Raw genomic sequence first — 16660 nt, forward strand, 5'->3', positions numbered from 1 at the left:
GAGAACTCACAGGGACAGAGACAATGGCACAGGGGAGTGGGAGCTGAGAAAAGCAGGGTGTCCATCAGCACCTTCCCAGGCAGCACCTTGCAGAATATCAGGAAGACCAGCTAGTAAACAGGCAGGTGCACTGGGGTTCTCCCAGGCTAATGCTTAACGCTTCCCAAATATGCTAAAATCCAACAAAATGCTAAAAAGGAATCAAGTTTCCAAAAACAAAATCATCCCAAACCTTTTTAATTTTCCATGCCCTGTCCCTCCCACAGAAGTCTTGTCTCCGAGTCTCCAGTTTAAGAAACAACCCCTTGAGGCAGTTTTTTTTTTCCCTGTACCATTTCAGCAGATATTTCTACAAAAAACCCCAACCAACCCACCAACCAACCAAAAAAACCCAAGGCAACAAAAAAAAAGCCCAAAAAACCCCAAACAAACAAACAAAAAAAAAAAAACAACAAAAAAATCATGTTGCATATCTTTAAAAATGCAGTACAAAAAGGTTATTTTTTTGGCATATTATCTGTACTGACAACAAACAAAACCCAGAATATTTATTTGCTTTTTTTTGTTTAAAAAAAGAATCCAAAATGAACAAAAAGACAGAAAACCACAAAATAATCACTTTAAAAAATGAAACCCAAACTGTCAAAGGTATCCACTGTTATGGTTGATGCTAAACCTTGCACAAAAACTCCATGAGAAAAATACACTGATAGCAAAATAAGTAAAAAGGACCTGCAAAAGGAGTTTTACAGTCGTATTTTTTAAATATTTTGGAACGCATATACAGATGCATCAGCATGAAAATACTTCAATATTTTACTAGAAATGCTAACTTCATACAGTTTCTTTATTTAAATATCTGCAATTCTCAAGTCTAATAATACGGAAAAAAAAGATCTTTTGTTTCCAAGGCTCTGTGAGTGTCCATGATGCTGTTCTGGTCACAAAGACCCCACATCCAGGTCACCTGAACCAATGGGGCCAAACTTGTTCCTCTGACATCCATGTCAAGTGCTAAGTAGCTCACTTTCTGGTTATCTCACTGATTCCCCCCCATAGCTTTCAGCCCAACTACTTCTCTAATCCCTCACTAACTCCTCTCCCCTTGGAACAGAAAGCCCGTCTGCCACCACAAAAGGCTCTCCTGCTTCCTCTATCAGCCATGCTCCTCTGGTTCACCCTCAGTCATAAATCCATTAAGGCCAACATAACAAAACAAAATGTCATAAGCACTGAAGGTTCTTGGCAAATACAAAACTGCAGCACAACCCGCCCCGTGGGAAAGCGCTGCCACAGTGACCTACAAACTGGGCTGCCTGGCCTGCAAGTCTCTAAGTGTATCAAAACTGAGATTGCTCCTTCTGTCCTGTGTTCCAGTTCCATCTCTCCTCTGCTCTTGTGCATAAAGTTCCTTGTGTCGCCGCTCCTCGCGCAGCCGCCTCCTGTCAGTTGTTGCCCTGTGATGGCTGCAGAGCTTTGTGCATGGCAGCAGAGGCAGCAGAGGGTTTGATCCAGGGGATGGAGAGCAGGGAGGTGGTGGTGGTGGTAGTCATGGTAACCTGAATCATCTGCTCGTTTTGTATCAGTCTAATGAGGGTTTTGAGACGTTCCAGTGATGACTGAGTCCCTTTCTGCTGGGCTATCAGGCTGGTTTTTAGCTCTAAGCATTTCTGTCAAACAAAGAGAAGAGGAGAGAGAAGGAAAGACTGAGAATACATTCAAAGTGGTGTCAAACATCTCTTCAAACATCCTTGGGTGCCTTGGGTGCACATTCTGCTCAAATGAAGTATGTTCTCCTTTGGGGAAAGCAAAACCACAGCTTAAGAAATGGAGCAATCAGCAGTGCTGCACACACTGCAGCAGCTATCTGAGGGAGCAATATCCTTCCCAGGCCAAATGCATTTGGAGGATGTTTCTGACTCCATCCTGTAGACAGCCTGGCAGGAACACCTTCTGCACTCCACATGAGTGCAAGAGCTGTGTTACTGAAAAACAGAAGGCGCCACTCAGGTCTCTCACTCTTACCAAAGGACCCTGATAAATGCTCACCAGGATGCATTTCATATGTGCCACACATTCCAGGGAATAGGCACTGTGAAGACACATTAATCTCACTGAACATGATATCAATATTTTCCCAGCAGAAAATTTTGCTCCAAGACACAACTGTTACACCAGAGCACTCACAAGAAAGCTTTCATCCCCCAGGGTGGCCAAATTTCTCCTCGTGATCTCTTGAAATAAAAACCTCCATGCAAATGGGCACGAGAGCAGGAGCTAAACAAAGGCATCCCAAATCCTCCATTTCTCCAAGAAGAAGAGGCAGGAAGAATCAGTAATTCTCCTTTCTCACCCCAACCATGGACTGCTGCATCCAGCACCCCATTCTTCAGTGAGGGACAGACCCACACCCTGAGTCTGTCTCCAAGATGGAAGGGGACAGTGGTCTCTAAGACCTGAGACCTGTTTTCTTTCTCCCAGAGACCCAGGGTTCTGACCAGACTGATTACTTGTCTGCAGATTGCTTCCCTTTGGCTATGGTCCAGACTGCCAAGGGTGAGGATTCTCCAGTCCTGGGGAATTGGGAAATGCTCACTTGAAGAACAACCTGTTTGGAAAGCAACTGTGTGGAGCTGCTCAGAGGTTGGTTTAGAGAGATGAAATTTCAGATGAAAGATAAATTATGTTCTGTTTTTACCATTGCAGCTGTGGGTGTATGAGAGTGTTCTTTGTCATATAAATCTCTGTTAAAATGTCAGAATGAAATTGCTCTGTGTGGGACACCTTTAATTTATTTTCTTCTTTCAAGTGGATACATTTCCAATAAATATAATCATTGGCTGGTATTACAATTTAAATAAGACAGTGTTGCCCACTGGAAGAACCTGATTCTGCTTAGGTAGAAATCTTACTGATTTTGACAGCCATGACAAAGACCTGATAGCTGACAGCTTTTCTTTTTCCAAATTCCTCAGCCCACTGCACTCTCCTACCTATTACACACACATGTGGTTCCATTAGTGTTGCACACATGTACAGGGAATATTCAGTGATGTCTTTTAATAAGTTATTGCTTTTCCTTCCACTCTGCTTTACATGATAAATATTTTAACGTGCCCCCTCTGGAAAACTGCAATGGTAAAACAAGCTGTGAGCAGTTACTCCTGCAGCTGCCACTTGGATTTTTCCAGGGTAAGGAAGTGTCAAATGTTTATTTAGGCTGCCCTGCAAACTAACAGCTGCCTCTCAGGATGGAAGTAGCCCCAGAGAGTTCCTTCAGCCATGAGGGGTAGGAATTGGGCTTTGAATTCAGCTCCTCATAGCACAATATGTGTGTAAGACACCCCCAGACAACATTTAGCTTTGAAATGAGTTTGGAGAGACAAAATAGTCCATGTCCAGTCATGGAAAAATGCTACAACATTCAGTAAAGATGGTTATTTCTACTTAATATCAAGAGGTTTGAATTAATGAACAAGCAGCTACCACTGGAGGACACACTTGTGACCAAACTTTTCCCCTAGAGGATGGAAGTGCCTTGAAGTCATTGGGTACCTCAGAGCTATGGATGCAACTACAAGGAAGGCAGCCATGGCTACCTGTGGAGTTCTGTTTGTCTCAGAAATTCAAGTGATTTCTCCTCCTCTGCCTGCCAGAGTGGCTTACTTTCATGCATAAAGAAAATGCACACATACTTCCTCAGAGAGAAACACATTCACACTTGAAAATCTATTGCTTGGGAGCTTGAATCATTTTCTAGCCACAAAATACAACTTTTTTGGGCTTAAATTCTTTATAAGCATCTCTTCAGGAGACTGTGTGTCCCCATCAGGTGTCCTACCTTCACTGCACTGTTGAGAAGTCGATCTTTTTCTTCCAACTGTCTGTGCTCACTCTTCAGCTCACTGCTTCTCTTTAATAACTTCCTCTTCTCTTCTTCTTTGACTGTGGAACAATAAGATTAAGGATGCAGAGGTTAAGAAAAGGATGCAGTGTGCACTTGAGGACAGAAAGCAGAAGCAGGTATTTTGCATGGTGAGTTTAAGGTCTCATTAGCCTTTTGTCAGCAGGTACAGCCAAAGAAATCTGGAGCTTCTGCTTGCAGGCATTTCTTCACTAAAAGGGTGGTCGGGCATTGGAAGGGGCTGCCTAGGGAGGTGGTGGAGTCCTCATCCCTGGAGGTGTCCATGGAACAACTGGACATGGCACTCAGTGCTCTGGGCGGGTTGACAAGGTGGGATCTGTTACAGGTTGGACTCCATGAACTTGTAGGGCTTTTCCAACCTCAGTGGTTCTGGGATTCTGTGCATGTGTCCATGTCAATGGTTAGCACAAAGGAGGAAAACCCAAAAGGTACAGTGCACCTTTAAGGTGAATTAAAATTAATCCTTAGACCTCATGTGATCCTGGAGGTCTCCAAGAAGGAGGTGAGTGGTATTTAGGAAGAGGCCAGCCCCTTGGAATGGCAATAGTTAGTGACCCTGGCAGAAAAGCACAATTATAAGTGTGCCAGACCTCCATAAAGGTCCTTACAAATATGATCTAATGCCCCAAACAGCCTGTTGTAAGAGTGCAACAGGGAATTAAAAAAGAACAATGCTCAGTGCAGAGCTGTCACACAGCACATGACTCAAGTGGCTGCCATACCCCCTAACACTGAGACAATGAGAAGCTGGGGTTGCTGTGGGGTCAGGGACACTAGCCTGGCATTGTGTCCACATCCAATTGCATGGCCCTGCTTAGCCTGACTCTGCCTCACAATGATTCTGCCTCAAAATCCTGTTTTCAGCACTGTGCCAGGGAAGGCGCCACTTTGATGACAGCTTCCTCCAGCAGAGTGAAGTTCCTGAGAGATCACTCTCAGCTTCCTTTCAGAGAGAAGGGAGCAAAGGAGCAGACCAAGGGGAAGGGGACAGAAAAAGTCTGCCCTGCCCAGTCACTCATGGTCCTATGACCTACACCATCAGACCTGGCAGCATTGTAACTCTATTTGATATTTCAGCTACGGACTCAAACAGCACTGCTATCATGAGCAGGGGTTCCCTTGTCAGAGGCTGAGTTAATCCCTACCTGTTTTATGAGTAACATAGGAGTGAACAATAGCCAGAGTTCCAGTCCATGGCACATTGTCATCTTTCTTTAAAACCTATAAGCCCAAGAAACAATAAATGGTTAGGGTTCCAAAAAAAAACCACACACTAATGTTTGCTCCAGCCTTACAGTTTGGCAGGACCAGAACTTGGATCCTTGTCTCAGAACATAAAAGTGATCTCAAGGCTAAGCACAGGGAACTCTGTGGCACAGAATCTACACTGTAGTGTTTTAATAATTTTTTTCTTACTTGTGCTATCAACATTATTCACAGCAACTAGACAGTTTAGCATATCCCACATAATGAGCAGTTGTGTGTAACAAATGTGATTTAAAGAAAAGGAAGTTTTCTCCTCACACCTTTCAGATCCACTAGTGAACAGTGCCTTCTGACACTGCCTCCCTCATCTCTGAGATTTACATTCTTTTGTCTGGCTACATGATGGTGGTGTCACTGTAAACAAAGGAGCTGAAGAGATATTTTTAAGAGGACAATTCTTAGCAATTACAGGCAAGCTACAGCACTCCCTGTATGTTCTAACTCTAGGATGGTGAAAAATAACAGAAATAATACTGCAAACTGCACTAAAAGCCTCTCAGTACTTCTTTATCTAATGTAGTCCACTGAGTTATGACCACAGGTTAGACTTGTTTAGGGGTACACAAATCTGAGGTGTCTCCCCATTCTCCCTTCTTGGTACACCACGCTCCATGTAGCTTACCTTCTGTTGGCACTTTGGGCAGACCCAGAGCCCTTTGGGGGCAGTTTTGAGGGGTGGGTCCAAGCAGTTGAGGTGATATGCTCTGGGACATGTGCCACAGGGCTGCAAGTTAACTCCACGCTTGCAAGCAGCGCAGTGCTCATCGTGATGGATCTCGTTCTGCAAGAGAAGGGTGCCCTGGGTAAAGTCAATCCATTGAGAACTTCTCTCTACACAGCATTCAAAGCCTCTACTGCAGCAGACAGGCTCCTTCAAACACGAAATCTAATTGTCAAAAGGACCCTGACAGACACAGAAGACAGAAATAATAGATATATGATAGCAAGAAATACAAACAACAAATGACCCAGAAGCAAGTTACAGAAATTGAAACATAAAACCCAACTAATCAAACACAGGAGAGAGTCAACTAATATAGCCAGTGATGTAGGAATTATTGTGACATAGGAATTATTTCACTTTTTTCTTTGCCAGTGTGTTACTACAACACACATGTATCCCCAACACATGGCTCTGTCGTGGGTCAGAGTTAATGTGGGGATCACTTGTCTGTCATGCCCAAAGCAGAGGGAAGCATAAAGGAAAAGGGTTCTGGGGAAGAAGCACAGTTCCATGTTTCATTCCCACTGCCTCAAAGGGCAGCTGGGGAAACAGGAGGCTGGAGCACAGCCTTGGGCTACAAACCCTCTTTTGTGAGCTCCTCTGGCCTCTTTCTCCCTGGCACTAATTGGTCTCTGCTCAGACTTGCTCTGACAATCTTTCTCCAACAAGACTGATTAGTGCTTTGTCTGAAGCAACACACAACATGAACTGAGACTCATCAACAAAGTTACAATGCCGTGTAGTAGATTGCTATGCTAATCTGGTGGCAACATTAATTACTCTTTTTAATTAAGGAGACACTGATTCTGAAACTCTCATGCCTTGTGAATCATTACAAAAAAATAAAAAACTTCCTACTGCTTTTCTAGGAAGTAGAATAGTGATTTTATGTTTTTCAATTCCAAAAGTGTGCTTTCATTTTTTGGAATAGTAATTAAAAAGTTTCATGGCAGCTTTAGTCACGTTTATATCCTGAATTCTAAACCAGTCCTGTCAAAAAATCACTCTCCAAAATATTACTCCTTATAAATTACCTGCTCAAAGAATCTTAATTTTAAGCCCAATGTAAAGAGATCTAATCTTTACAAACTAGAATGGTTACTCATTTTTCTTATCAAATTTTCATTAAACTCATAAATCTGGACTAGCAATTTCTCAATCAGTGGAGTCAACAAAGGGACCAAACTCAAGCCTTGCATGTGAAAGCCCAAGAGTTCATCTCTTTAAAATTCTAGCTTAGGGACTCAAAGGTTTAGTTAAGTGGGAGAAGAGAAGACTGCAATTAGGTACCTTGAGAGTGACTACAATAATCAGAGGCAAGCACTGAATACACACTGATGAGAAAGATACCTGCTAATACACAAACTTTGCCACACATACCTTCCAGAATGAATCCTCATTTGCTAGCATGCAAAAGAAGGGCAGAAAACAGATCAGTGGAAAATACATTGCTGCACTGGTTGCTAGTTCTCAGCTGTGGGAGTAATTTTAATCAAGATGTGGCATAGGAGATCAGGACATTGCCAAAATTCATGCAGGCAGTAAAGAATGGAACAGCAAGCAGTGAAGTTAGCATTTGAGATTTAAAAATGTACATTGCAGGTATCCCATGTCCAAAGGTCTGATGCTAAAAGGTTATAGTATTTGGAATTTTCAGAAATTTTCCTGCAGAGCTCCTCTCTACATGCCAGTCAAAAAGTTTTCCTGAAGGACCACAGCATGCTGGGTGTTGAAAAGGCTGGCCCTGAACCAGCAATGCACTTAATGTGGAGTATGAAATGGGTGCCTCCAACTAATTGTTAAACACCGATTTAAATGTTGAGCTGGTTCCTGGACAAAATGGTCAGCTCCTGTAGGAGTGAGCCTGAGGGTATCACCAAGTCCTTCTCATGAGACTACTCCCACCCAGAACACCAGTGACCTTGTACTGATTGTATTCACAACTTGATAGGAACAAGAACCAAGAGAGCTCACTGGAAAGCAGGCCAAGCCTTCCATAAAAAAAAAATAAATTGTGGAATTCAACACACTTCAGTCCAAAAATAAGAAGCCAGAAAAAATTAAGAGCTTTATGGAAACTGTGCAGTGTGTTGCAATTTCTGCTGCTGATTTCGTAGAATCACAGAATGTCCTAAGCTGGAAGGTACCATCAGGATCATTGAGTCCAGCCTCTGGCCCTGCACAGACACCCCAAAAATCCCACCCTTGGCCTGAGAACATTGTCCAAAGTCTCCTGGAGCTCTGGCAGCCTTGGGGCTGTGACCTGAACCCTGTTCAATGCCTCACCATCCTCTGGGGGAAGAACCTTTTCCTGATATCCAGCCTAATATGGCCCTGGCATGGATCCAGCTATTCACTTGGGTTCTTTCAAGGGGCTGGAGCACACTGTCCCACTGAAAAACACTTCATGGACAGGGATTTCTTTGGATTAAAGTGGAAGCAACCAAACTGATACCACTCCTGCAGAGTGCAGGAACAGGGCAAACACTAATTACAGAAGCATCCTTCCAATGCTGGCAGTTTATGGCTTCCCTAATGCTGAGCTTGCATCTTCATTTTTGCATTTAGCAGCCTCTGATAGATTTTTTTCTTCCATAAATTTCTCTACTTTTCCCAAGAATTCTAGTATACTTTGGCAATGATGTCCATAAATAATCACAGACTAATAACATGTGTAGATGTTACTTCACATCCAAAAATACACACACAAGGGTCCACCACTGTATGACACCATGATTACTCAGGGGATATAAATGCTATTCAGATCAACAGAGGCTTGATAATTGATGAATCTTTTGTACAAATGATACGTGTCAGGGGATGTGACCTCATTTCAGAAAAGACATTTTCATTTAAATCAATCCTGATCAATTAACATTTTGATCAAAATTTACAAGAATTGTCCTCTTCTGTATATCCAGACATGACAGTTGTTTCCTGGACATCATGGGGATTTTTTTTCTAGTTTGTTTGTCTTTTCAGCTCACTTTTGCTACAAAGTTTTAAACTTCTTAAAACATGTCCACTTCCCTCTTCTAGTTGCTAAAAAATTAAACTGAAGACAATATTTTTAAAGGAGCATTTTAAAAGAGAAGGGCAGCCATCTCTGCACCGAAGCTGGAGAACTGCATCACTGCAGAGCCAAGCAATCTGGGACAGCACCTGCCTTCTGCTCAGTGCCTGCAGAGCATCCAGCAAAACAGAACTGGTGCCAAAAATATCCTTGCAGAGGTGAGGAATTCTGCTATAAAGAAGTCCATCTCAACATTCTCAGAATATGCAGAACTCCAGCAGGTGTTCTGGATTATGGAAAAACCAAAGATACAGGACTCAAAGAGGAATTAATGACTAAGGAGAGAGGTTGCTGATTTTCAGGAAGCTGAGATAGCTGCAACAGTAGATGTCCGTCACTTGCCCACTTCTTTGCAAATATAATGAGAAACATGTAATGAAAGGAAGGTCAGAGATATCAAAACCTAACTTAAACCCACCCAGGGGCTGGAGGCACAACTTGCTAACAATGCCATTCTGTCCTGATTTCTCACATGTGTTTACACGGGGAAAACAAGTGCTATGATAAGACAAACAATCTATCGCAATTTTAATTTTGAATATAAAACTAAGCCAGGAATAATATTCTTTCCAGTGGGGCTCACATGAGCCTGGCTTCCTGCTGAGAGGCATGTCATCATAGCTGCTTACTGTAATAACCTCTGCTGTCCTCTGAGAGCCAATGCATTAGAGGTAAGTAAAGTAATGCATATGGTAAGTAGGCCAAGTGTCTGTATCTGGCATGTGAATTTTTGAAGGCAAAGAGAAGCACTGCTGCCTTTCAGTTGGTGCTCCTGTGGTGCAGGAAGTCAAGGCAGAGGCAGAAAGGTGAATCTCAAGCACTAAACATGACACTTGACAGGGAGATCAAGCAAACACTGAGAAACTGTCAAAACTTCATGTCTCAATTATAATTACCCCTGCAAATGCCCCTAATACTGAAATAATATTTGACTTGGATAAAGGTCTCTCTTCCCTTACCTCTAATGCAACTTAGTAGAGAAAAAGTTATGAAGACAAAATAAGGGCAAGGACTGAATCAAATTTCTTTACTGATTTATACTATTTTAAGGAAGAAAATTTCTCACTTTATTCCTTAAAACAGTACATGGATCTTGTCTGAAGAAGTAAACTGTACTCAACATTCCCTGTGTTTCACCTCTCATTCCCAACTCTTTGTCTTCTCTGTGTTGCACATTTTTTCCTGAAATGTGCTTCTTCCCATGAACAAATCATCAGCATCCCCAAATGGCTCCTCTGAGCCCTTAATTCTCAAGGAATTTACTATTAAATTACAGCTATGAAGTTCTTATAAGTACAAGACTGGAAGGCATCTTGAAGGTCACCAGGTCTAGATTTGTGACTCTACCTCTTGGAATTAGAAAAACTGGCTCTCAACCCTTGTTACTGAAGCAAAAGTTGTGAGAAATTTCTGATGCTTGAGGATGGAGAGCAGTTTCTTAAAGCCATGGGAAGAGGCAAATGAAAAGCGTAAAATAGTAATTTTTTTTTTAATATGTATTTTTAAGTACTTGGGGTTGGCAACACTACTTTCTTCAATCAGTTCTCTCACTGCATAGTGCTTAAAGAGCCTGTCTTAGGTTGCAAGTTCTACTTTTTTCCCCCCTAATAAAAAACTGTCATTCCTACTGCTATATCTTTGCCTGAGAGCCCTTTAATTTCAATATTATAATAATTCAGAGCGAGGGGGTTTACATTCTCTATTTCAAGGGAGGCTCCTGCCTTTCTTAGCAGACACCTGTCTTTTCAAACCAAAACAGTGCCAGAGATCAGATTTTCCACTGATTGCAGAGGTTTTGGATCCATTTCTACAAAATTGTGACCTTTAGCCTTACCTTTCCATTGTTTTTGCAGGAAAACACTTTTCACTCCATATTAAAATACACAGGGACATTACACAAAGTAATGCCCTGTGGTATCCTAACAGTAACTTATAGGAAATCCTATTAATAAATTTTTAACACATCATTATGAGAGTAGTATATTCATTTAAAAATATGCTTACCTCTTGTTGAAAGGAACAAGGGGTTATTCAAATAATTCGATGCAAGGCGTTTCCTCTACAAGGGAAAAGAAACCAACCCCCAGGTCATTGCAGTGCTCTGGCTGTCTCTCACATTTCACATTATCAGTCTCCATGGGCTTACCTCATACCTAACCAGCTCTCCAAAAGCTTCTTAGAGACCACTGACACAGTCAGTCAAACAGTTGCATAATTTACCTTTCTAACAAGTTTCTCACAGAGCAGTTTATTGTGTATTGGATTTTATTAAGAAGTGAGAAATACAAATTGTGAATGTTATTGGTGGGGTTGCAGGATATGTCACATGGGCTGGTAAGAGCAAGACTACAGCAAAACTAACTCCAAGCCCAACAACATCCATAAGGGAAAATTGTTGCTGTGAGATGACATTTTTATTTGCATTTATAGATGCCTATTTTTATTTGCATATATAGAAATGGTGATGGATTTCTCACCAGCAGGAAAACCACTACTACCTTTGTGACACCTGCCTACAGTTCAGAGGAACATACTGCATCTGCAAGCAACAAGTGAGGGCCTAAGCCAAATATTTCCCTTTCAGAAGTGACTGTGCAGGACTTTGAGGAGCTGGCAGTAATTTCAGTCTGCTGAGCTCACCAAACTTACAAACAGAGAGCACTGCAAACCTGTCTGAGATGTTTAATTCATCTAACACAGCCCATGGCCAGCCTTGTCTGATGGCACAAGCTGTGGTCAATAGCAAGCCAGGCTTCATTAATAGTCTGGACAACCCCAAACTGTTCCTCTGAGACACCCAATACTTGTACAGCAGGACTGGAAACAGCACCATCTTCTCCGTTATGTGTTGTTAGATTCAGCTTGGAAGAAAATTAGAGGGGTTTTGCTACTAAATTTTTTAATCTGTGGTGAACAAACTATTCTCTTATAGACAGGTGCCTGCCAGTCTGTTAATGAACTTTGAATAGATGTTTCTTTCTTCAAAAAATAACCAGCCCAAAATGTAACCATTTCCTATGCAGGAAGGTTACTGAGGCTATGAAAATAAAATGGTATCTCATTTTTTTAAAGAAAAAAGCTTTGAGAAGAAAAAGCACACCATTCAAGTGAGGACATAAGACCATGATCATATTTTTGCAGTCAAAGTTAGTATCACCACTATGAATGCTGAACTCCTGCCATTTTGAGGGGTGTGGGCAAATAAAAGGTCTAATTTATAGGCAACTTCAATTTAAACAATCATGAATTAAAGATCATTCAGTAGACTAAATTAAACTGCATCAAAATGCCTGAAATGCCACCAATACCTCAACTCCCTGATTAGCAAACCAGTCTGAGCAGCTAATTGATTAGAGAAAAAACATCTGCCTCCATTTTACTTGAATGACATTCCCCATGGTCAGTACTTAATGACAGCTCCTAATGAGGACACAGCTGATCAGCCACAGGAGTCTTTCACAGGCATTTCTTTGTCCATGCCATCCTTCCTTCAAGCATATGCTTTTGAGAATAGATATGATGAGAAATATGAACTAGGGGTGCAGTAGACCTGGGCCATCTTCTCTTCCACCTCTCCAAGGCAATAGAGTTTGTCACAAACACCAGCCTGGCTACAGCCACAAAACTCTGCTGCAAGTATTTTAATAATCAGGACAAAAACATCTAAAGAGCTACAGATTTAATGCTAGCAAGGCTAAAGTTCCTACTGTGTTAAATACTGCACGTATGGGCATCAGTATTTGCACTGAAAAAAAAATAGTTGAGGAATTCTGAAGAACTCAAGTGCCCAGAGCTGCTCTGGAGTATAAAAATCTCCAGTGCTTTCATAAAAAGAACAATCAAGCTACTCAGCAGTTTGACTGCAGCAGTGTGTTTCTTCTTAGTCTCATCTGTTTGCTATCTGCCAGCAAAGACAGAAATCTGAAATACTGGTATACCAGAAATTCTGCATCGCTTATGCCTAAATAAACAACAATCATTTTCTTTCGTCTTAGAGGACTCAGAACACAGAGAGGCCTTGCTTAAATGGAGAGCTGGCTGCAATTGAGTTTCATCCCAGTAGAAAGTTCAGACAGTAAACCCAAACTGTGCTGAAATTTTAAATGTGAAATTTTAATTAGCTGAATAAATGCATATATGTTTGTTTAGAAACAAAGAAAACAATCCAGAAAAAGTTAAGCCTATTTATATGCTGCTTTTACACCAAGTTTGCAATCCAATATTACACAGGACCTAAATTCTGAGACTACTATAAATGCAAAAGTGTAAGTGTAACAGACAACAGAGATTATCCAGAGCATTTTTCTTTTAATAATCCATTGTTTTATGTATTATGCAGACTTCTATACCCTCTGATGACCACACTGATTCTTAAACCAACACACCCCTTTTATGAATGCCACAAATTAAAAAAAGTAAAGATGATGATGATGATGATGATGATGATGATGATGAATTTGGCACATAAGAAAAGAGAATTTCTTATTTGGCACATAAGAAAAGAGAAATAGCAATGCACATTTGAACATAATGCAGCACTTCTGTTCTCCAGTTATGATCTAAAGGGACTGCCTTTGTAGATAAAAGAGAAATTAGGTCCTGCATTAATTTAGTTCTCTTGGACTTTATTAAAACTAAGATGAATTCTAGTTTGGAGCAAGTGATGTTGTGTGGTGAAAACCTGTTGCTTAGCCATTGAGATATTTTCTTTCTTTTCTACATCAAGATCTCTTTACAAGTAGCTGTGGTTCTACATTCATATATATTTTTGTAGTAAGACACACTTAGACCTTTTATTGATATGAAATAGAACTGTGGTAAAAAAAGTGAATGATAAAGTACCTCTGTTTCCAAGAGTCCACTGTAGGCTGGATTTGCTGTGCTTCTTCTCTTTCTTTCCTGACGCTTGCTCTGGATTTCTGTAACCATGGAAAGGAACATGAACTGTGTATTTCTCATTCATCAGGGAAAAATGTAGATATAACTTGCTAAGCAAGATGATCTTACCCACACAGCCCTTTGTGTTTTGTGTTCTGTTTCAGTTTCTAAAGTATAACTGGGTTGCATCAGCATTGATATTTGCTGCAGTTCAAGGTTTGACATTAATAAGCTTTTCCTTGTGATATTCACAGGCATTTTTTATTTTTTTTCTTCCTTCAAGGTAGACTTCTGCTGCCCTACAAGAATTTTATTATGATCTCTTCAGACACATATTCAGCAAGCATCATCAGAGAGCCCTCAGAGTACTCTCCTCCATGGAGGTCAGAAAACATAATTGAAATGGCACAGCTGGATTCAGTTCTAACCAGGGTGTGATGATTTATCCACCCAGAACACAACTTCAGAATCCTGAGTTTGCAAAATGTCATTATGAGTCATATGTGCGTGTTTGTGTCCCTGCAAACACCAGCACACAGATGGGCTCTTTGGACTGACTGCAGCCCATTTTATTCCTTCCACTAAATGGTGACACCTATTGAAGATGACACATGCTCAGGACTGTATTTAGCAACCACCAGCCATGTGCACAACTCTGTAAACACAGAGAGATGGAGCAGATTACTCAGCCACAGAAATCTGTAGGTTTAATGTACTTTGATCTGAGCCAGGATTCCATTTACACCACATGGAATTTCTTTCTGCAGCTCTTGACGTCAGTTCAGAATGCTGAGATTATTACAAGCATGTCTTTTAGAGCCTGTTAGTTTGATTATAAACCCCAGACACACTTTAGTAAGGAGAGCCACAGCATCCATCCCATGACATGAAGTGTGTGCTCTATTCCAAAATATTTCCTGTGTGAATATTATAAGGTAAATTTTAGACTTGCTGCTGAGGTACCAGAGGGTATTCTAAATGCCCCCATGGTGGTGATACCTTTGCTCTGTCTTGCTCTATCTCAGAAGGAGAGGAACTGGCAGGAGCATGTTCTTCAGCCCAGAGGCCCTGGAACCCACCCAACAGAAACTCAGGACACCATCTGATTATGCAGGAGGTCTGGTGTCTTTCCTCAATATCTGAGCTGAGGAGGTCAATCTCAGAACACACTCAGAAAGTGCCCTTCAGGGTATTGAACAGGGTGTTGTAATCCAACATTAAGATACATTAAGGTGAGCTTTCAGGGTGTTTATATACTTGGGAACTGGATCCCCAGCACTTTGTTCTGGTTTCCAGCACCCTTTTCCAGTGTTGATCATTCCCATATACCATTTGAAGCATTGCTACAGTACAGGGTGTCAGTATTTTTGACCATGTCTTGGACATGGTGTCTCTGGAGATGAGGCCAACACTTTATATGGGTTTTGTACTGGCCTAACTTCCAAGATTGGATTTAAAAACTTCCAAGAATGGATTTAAAACTTTCCCTTCACGAAAGAGTATTGGCTAAGCTGCTGTGCTTGGAGTGATGGATGCATCAGAAGGAAACTAGATGGACAAGAAAAACAGGAGAGTAACTACTAGCTGGGTTTTCCTATGGCACAGGGACATGTCATCTCTCATGTTCAGAAGGTGTCTTCTCCTAGGGCACTTCAAAGAGCACAGTCACAAGTTGCCATGTGATTCAAGGGGCTGCACAGAATCTCACCACCAAGAAATGTGTGATCTGAAGCTGCACTAGGATGTGAGATAGGTGCTTTGGCTGTAACCACTGTAACATTAACATCATTCAGGCTATGAAGACTCCAGAACACAGGATCTTGTCTGGGAAACTGTTCTGTCCTACTGTGAAAATATTTCCCATGAAATGCTCATGTGTCTATGCTGAAATATCCATCCTGAAGCTCCCAGGCTCTCTGAAAGCATCTAAAGGGAATCAGGGTGATTCTGAAAACCCTCAGCAGCAGGGTGAGTGCTACATGCAGTGGCCTCTCAAAGCCACAAAAGAGAAATGTTGTTCTTGATGTCAGTGCCAGATCTTCTGAGGGAAAAGCTCTCAATGCCCAAAGGTAACAGAGATGTCACAACTGAGGAACCTTGGTGCAGCCATAAAACAGGAATTGGCCCTCAGCTGACTCTTTTCCATGGTCTCAGCAGTGTGAGCTGGAGCTGTGGCTCCTGCAGCCAGGTTCAGGACCCTTATCAGTGAATTCAGGGCTTGCAGCATCTCAGCACTGCCATGGCAGTGCAGAGAAAAAACTGGAGTCAGGGCAGGCTTGGTCTTCCAGAAGTGGTCACAGGGATAGAAGATTGGGACTTTCAATGGCCCAGAAAAAGAAACAAAGAATTCAATGCAGCAGAGTTTTCTTTGTATGTAACTGGGCCAAGCATCTCATAAATGGATAGTGCTGGATCTGTTGATCTCTGTCCTTCTTGGTCCCAAGTTAAAGAGAAAATTTCTTTGGTACATGCTCTCACCAAGGCAACAGAAAATATCTGGTGGGCTCTGACTCACACATATGGCAGATAGTTGGAATGCAGGTTTGGAAGAGGCTTTGCTATGGTACAGAGATAAGAGCTGGCTGGGACAAAAAGTAATAGCAGTGGGAATAGATGGAAAAGAAGAGAGAGAGAGAGTAGTGAAGGAAACATCTCGAGATGTACAATACCATCAGGGAGGGAGAGCACTTCCTTAGTGGACACAAATGCATCTATGTACACGAGGAGTGGTTCTGTCAATAATTACACCAACACAGAGCAAAAGCATACACTGGTGTGCTATCTTTTGTTACTA

General features: G+C 41.6%; 1 protein-coding gene across 3 annotated transcripts in view; it reads right to left on the minus strand.

Annotated features, from left to right (window-relative positions):
- Window positions 1-512: 512 nt before the first annotated feature.
- The window catches only part of PHF21B (PHD finger protein 21B), a 140877-nt gene continuing 124729 nt past the window's right edge, over window positions 513-16660 (minus strand). For all 3 annotated transcript variants that reach the window (XM_066549938.1, XM_066549940.1, XM_066549939.1), the window contains 7 exons: window positions 13831-13907; window positions 10993-11047; window positions 7296-7318; window positions 5814-5972; window positions 5071-5146; window positions 3842-3945; window positions 513-1670 (listed from right to left, as the gene is read on the minus strand). In XM_066549938.1, the coding sequence (XP_066406035.1) occupies window positions 1446-1670; window positions 3842-3945; window positions 5071-5146; window positions 5814-5972; window positions 7296-7318; window positions 10993-11047; window positions 13831-13907 (719 nt within the window). In that variant the 3' untranslated portion in view covers window positions 513-1445. The remainder of the gene's footprint in view (window positions 1671-3841; window positions 3946-5070; window positions 5147-5813; window positions 5973-7295; window positions 7319-10992; window positions 11048-13830; window positions 13908-16660) is intronic.

Source organism: Molothrus aeneus, chromosome 5 (assembly GCF_037042795.1).
Source record: "Molothrus aeneus isolate 106 chromosome 5, BPBGC_Maene_1.0, whole genome shotgun sequence".
In the NCBI taxonomy this organism is placed as follows: Eukaryota; Metazoa; Chordata; class Aves; order Passeriformes; family Icteridae; genus Molothrus; species Molothrus aeneus.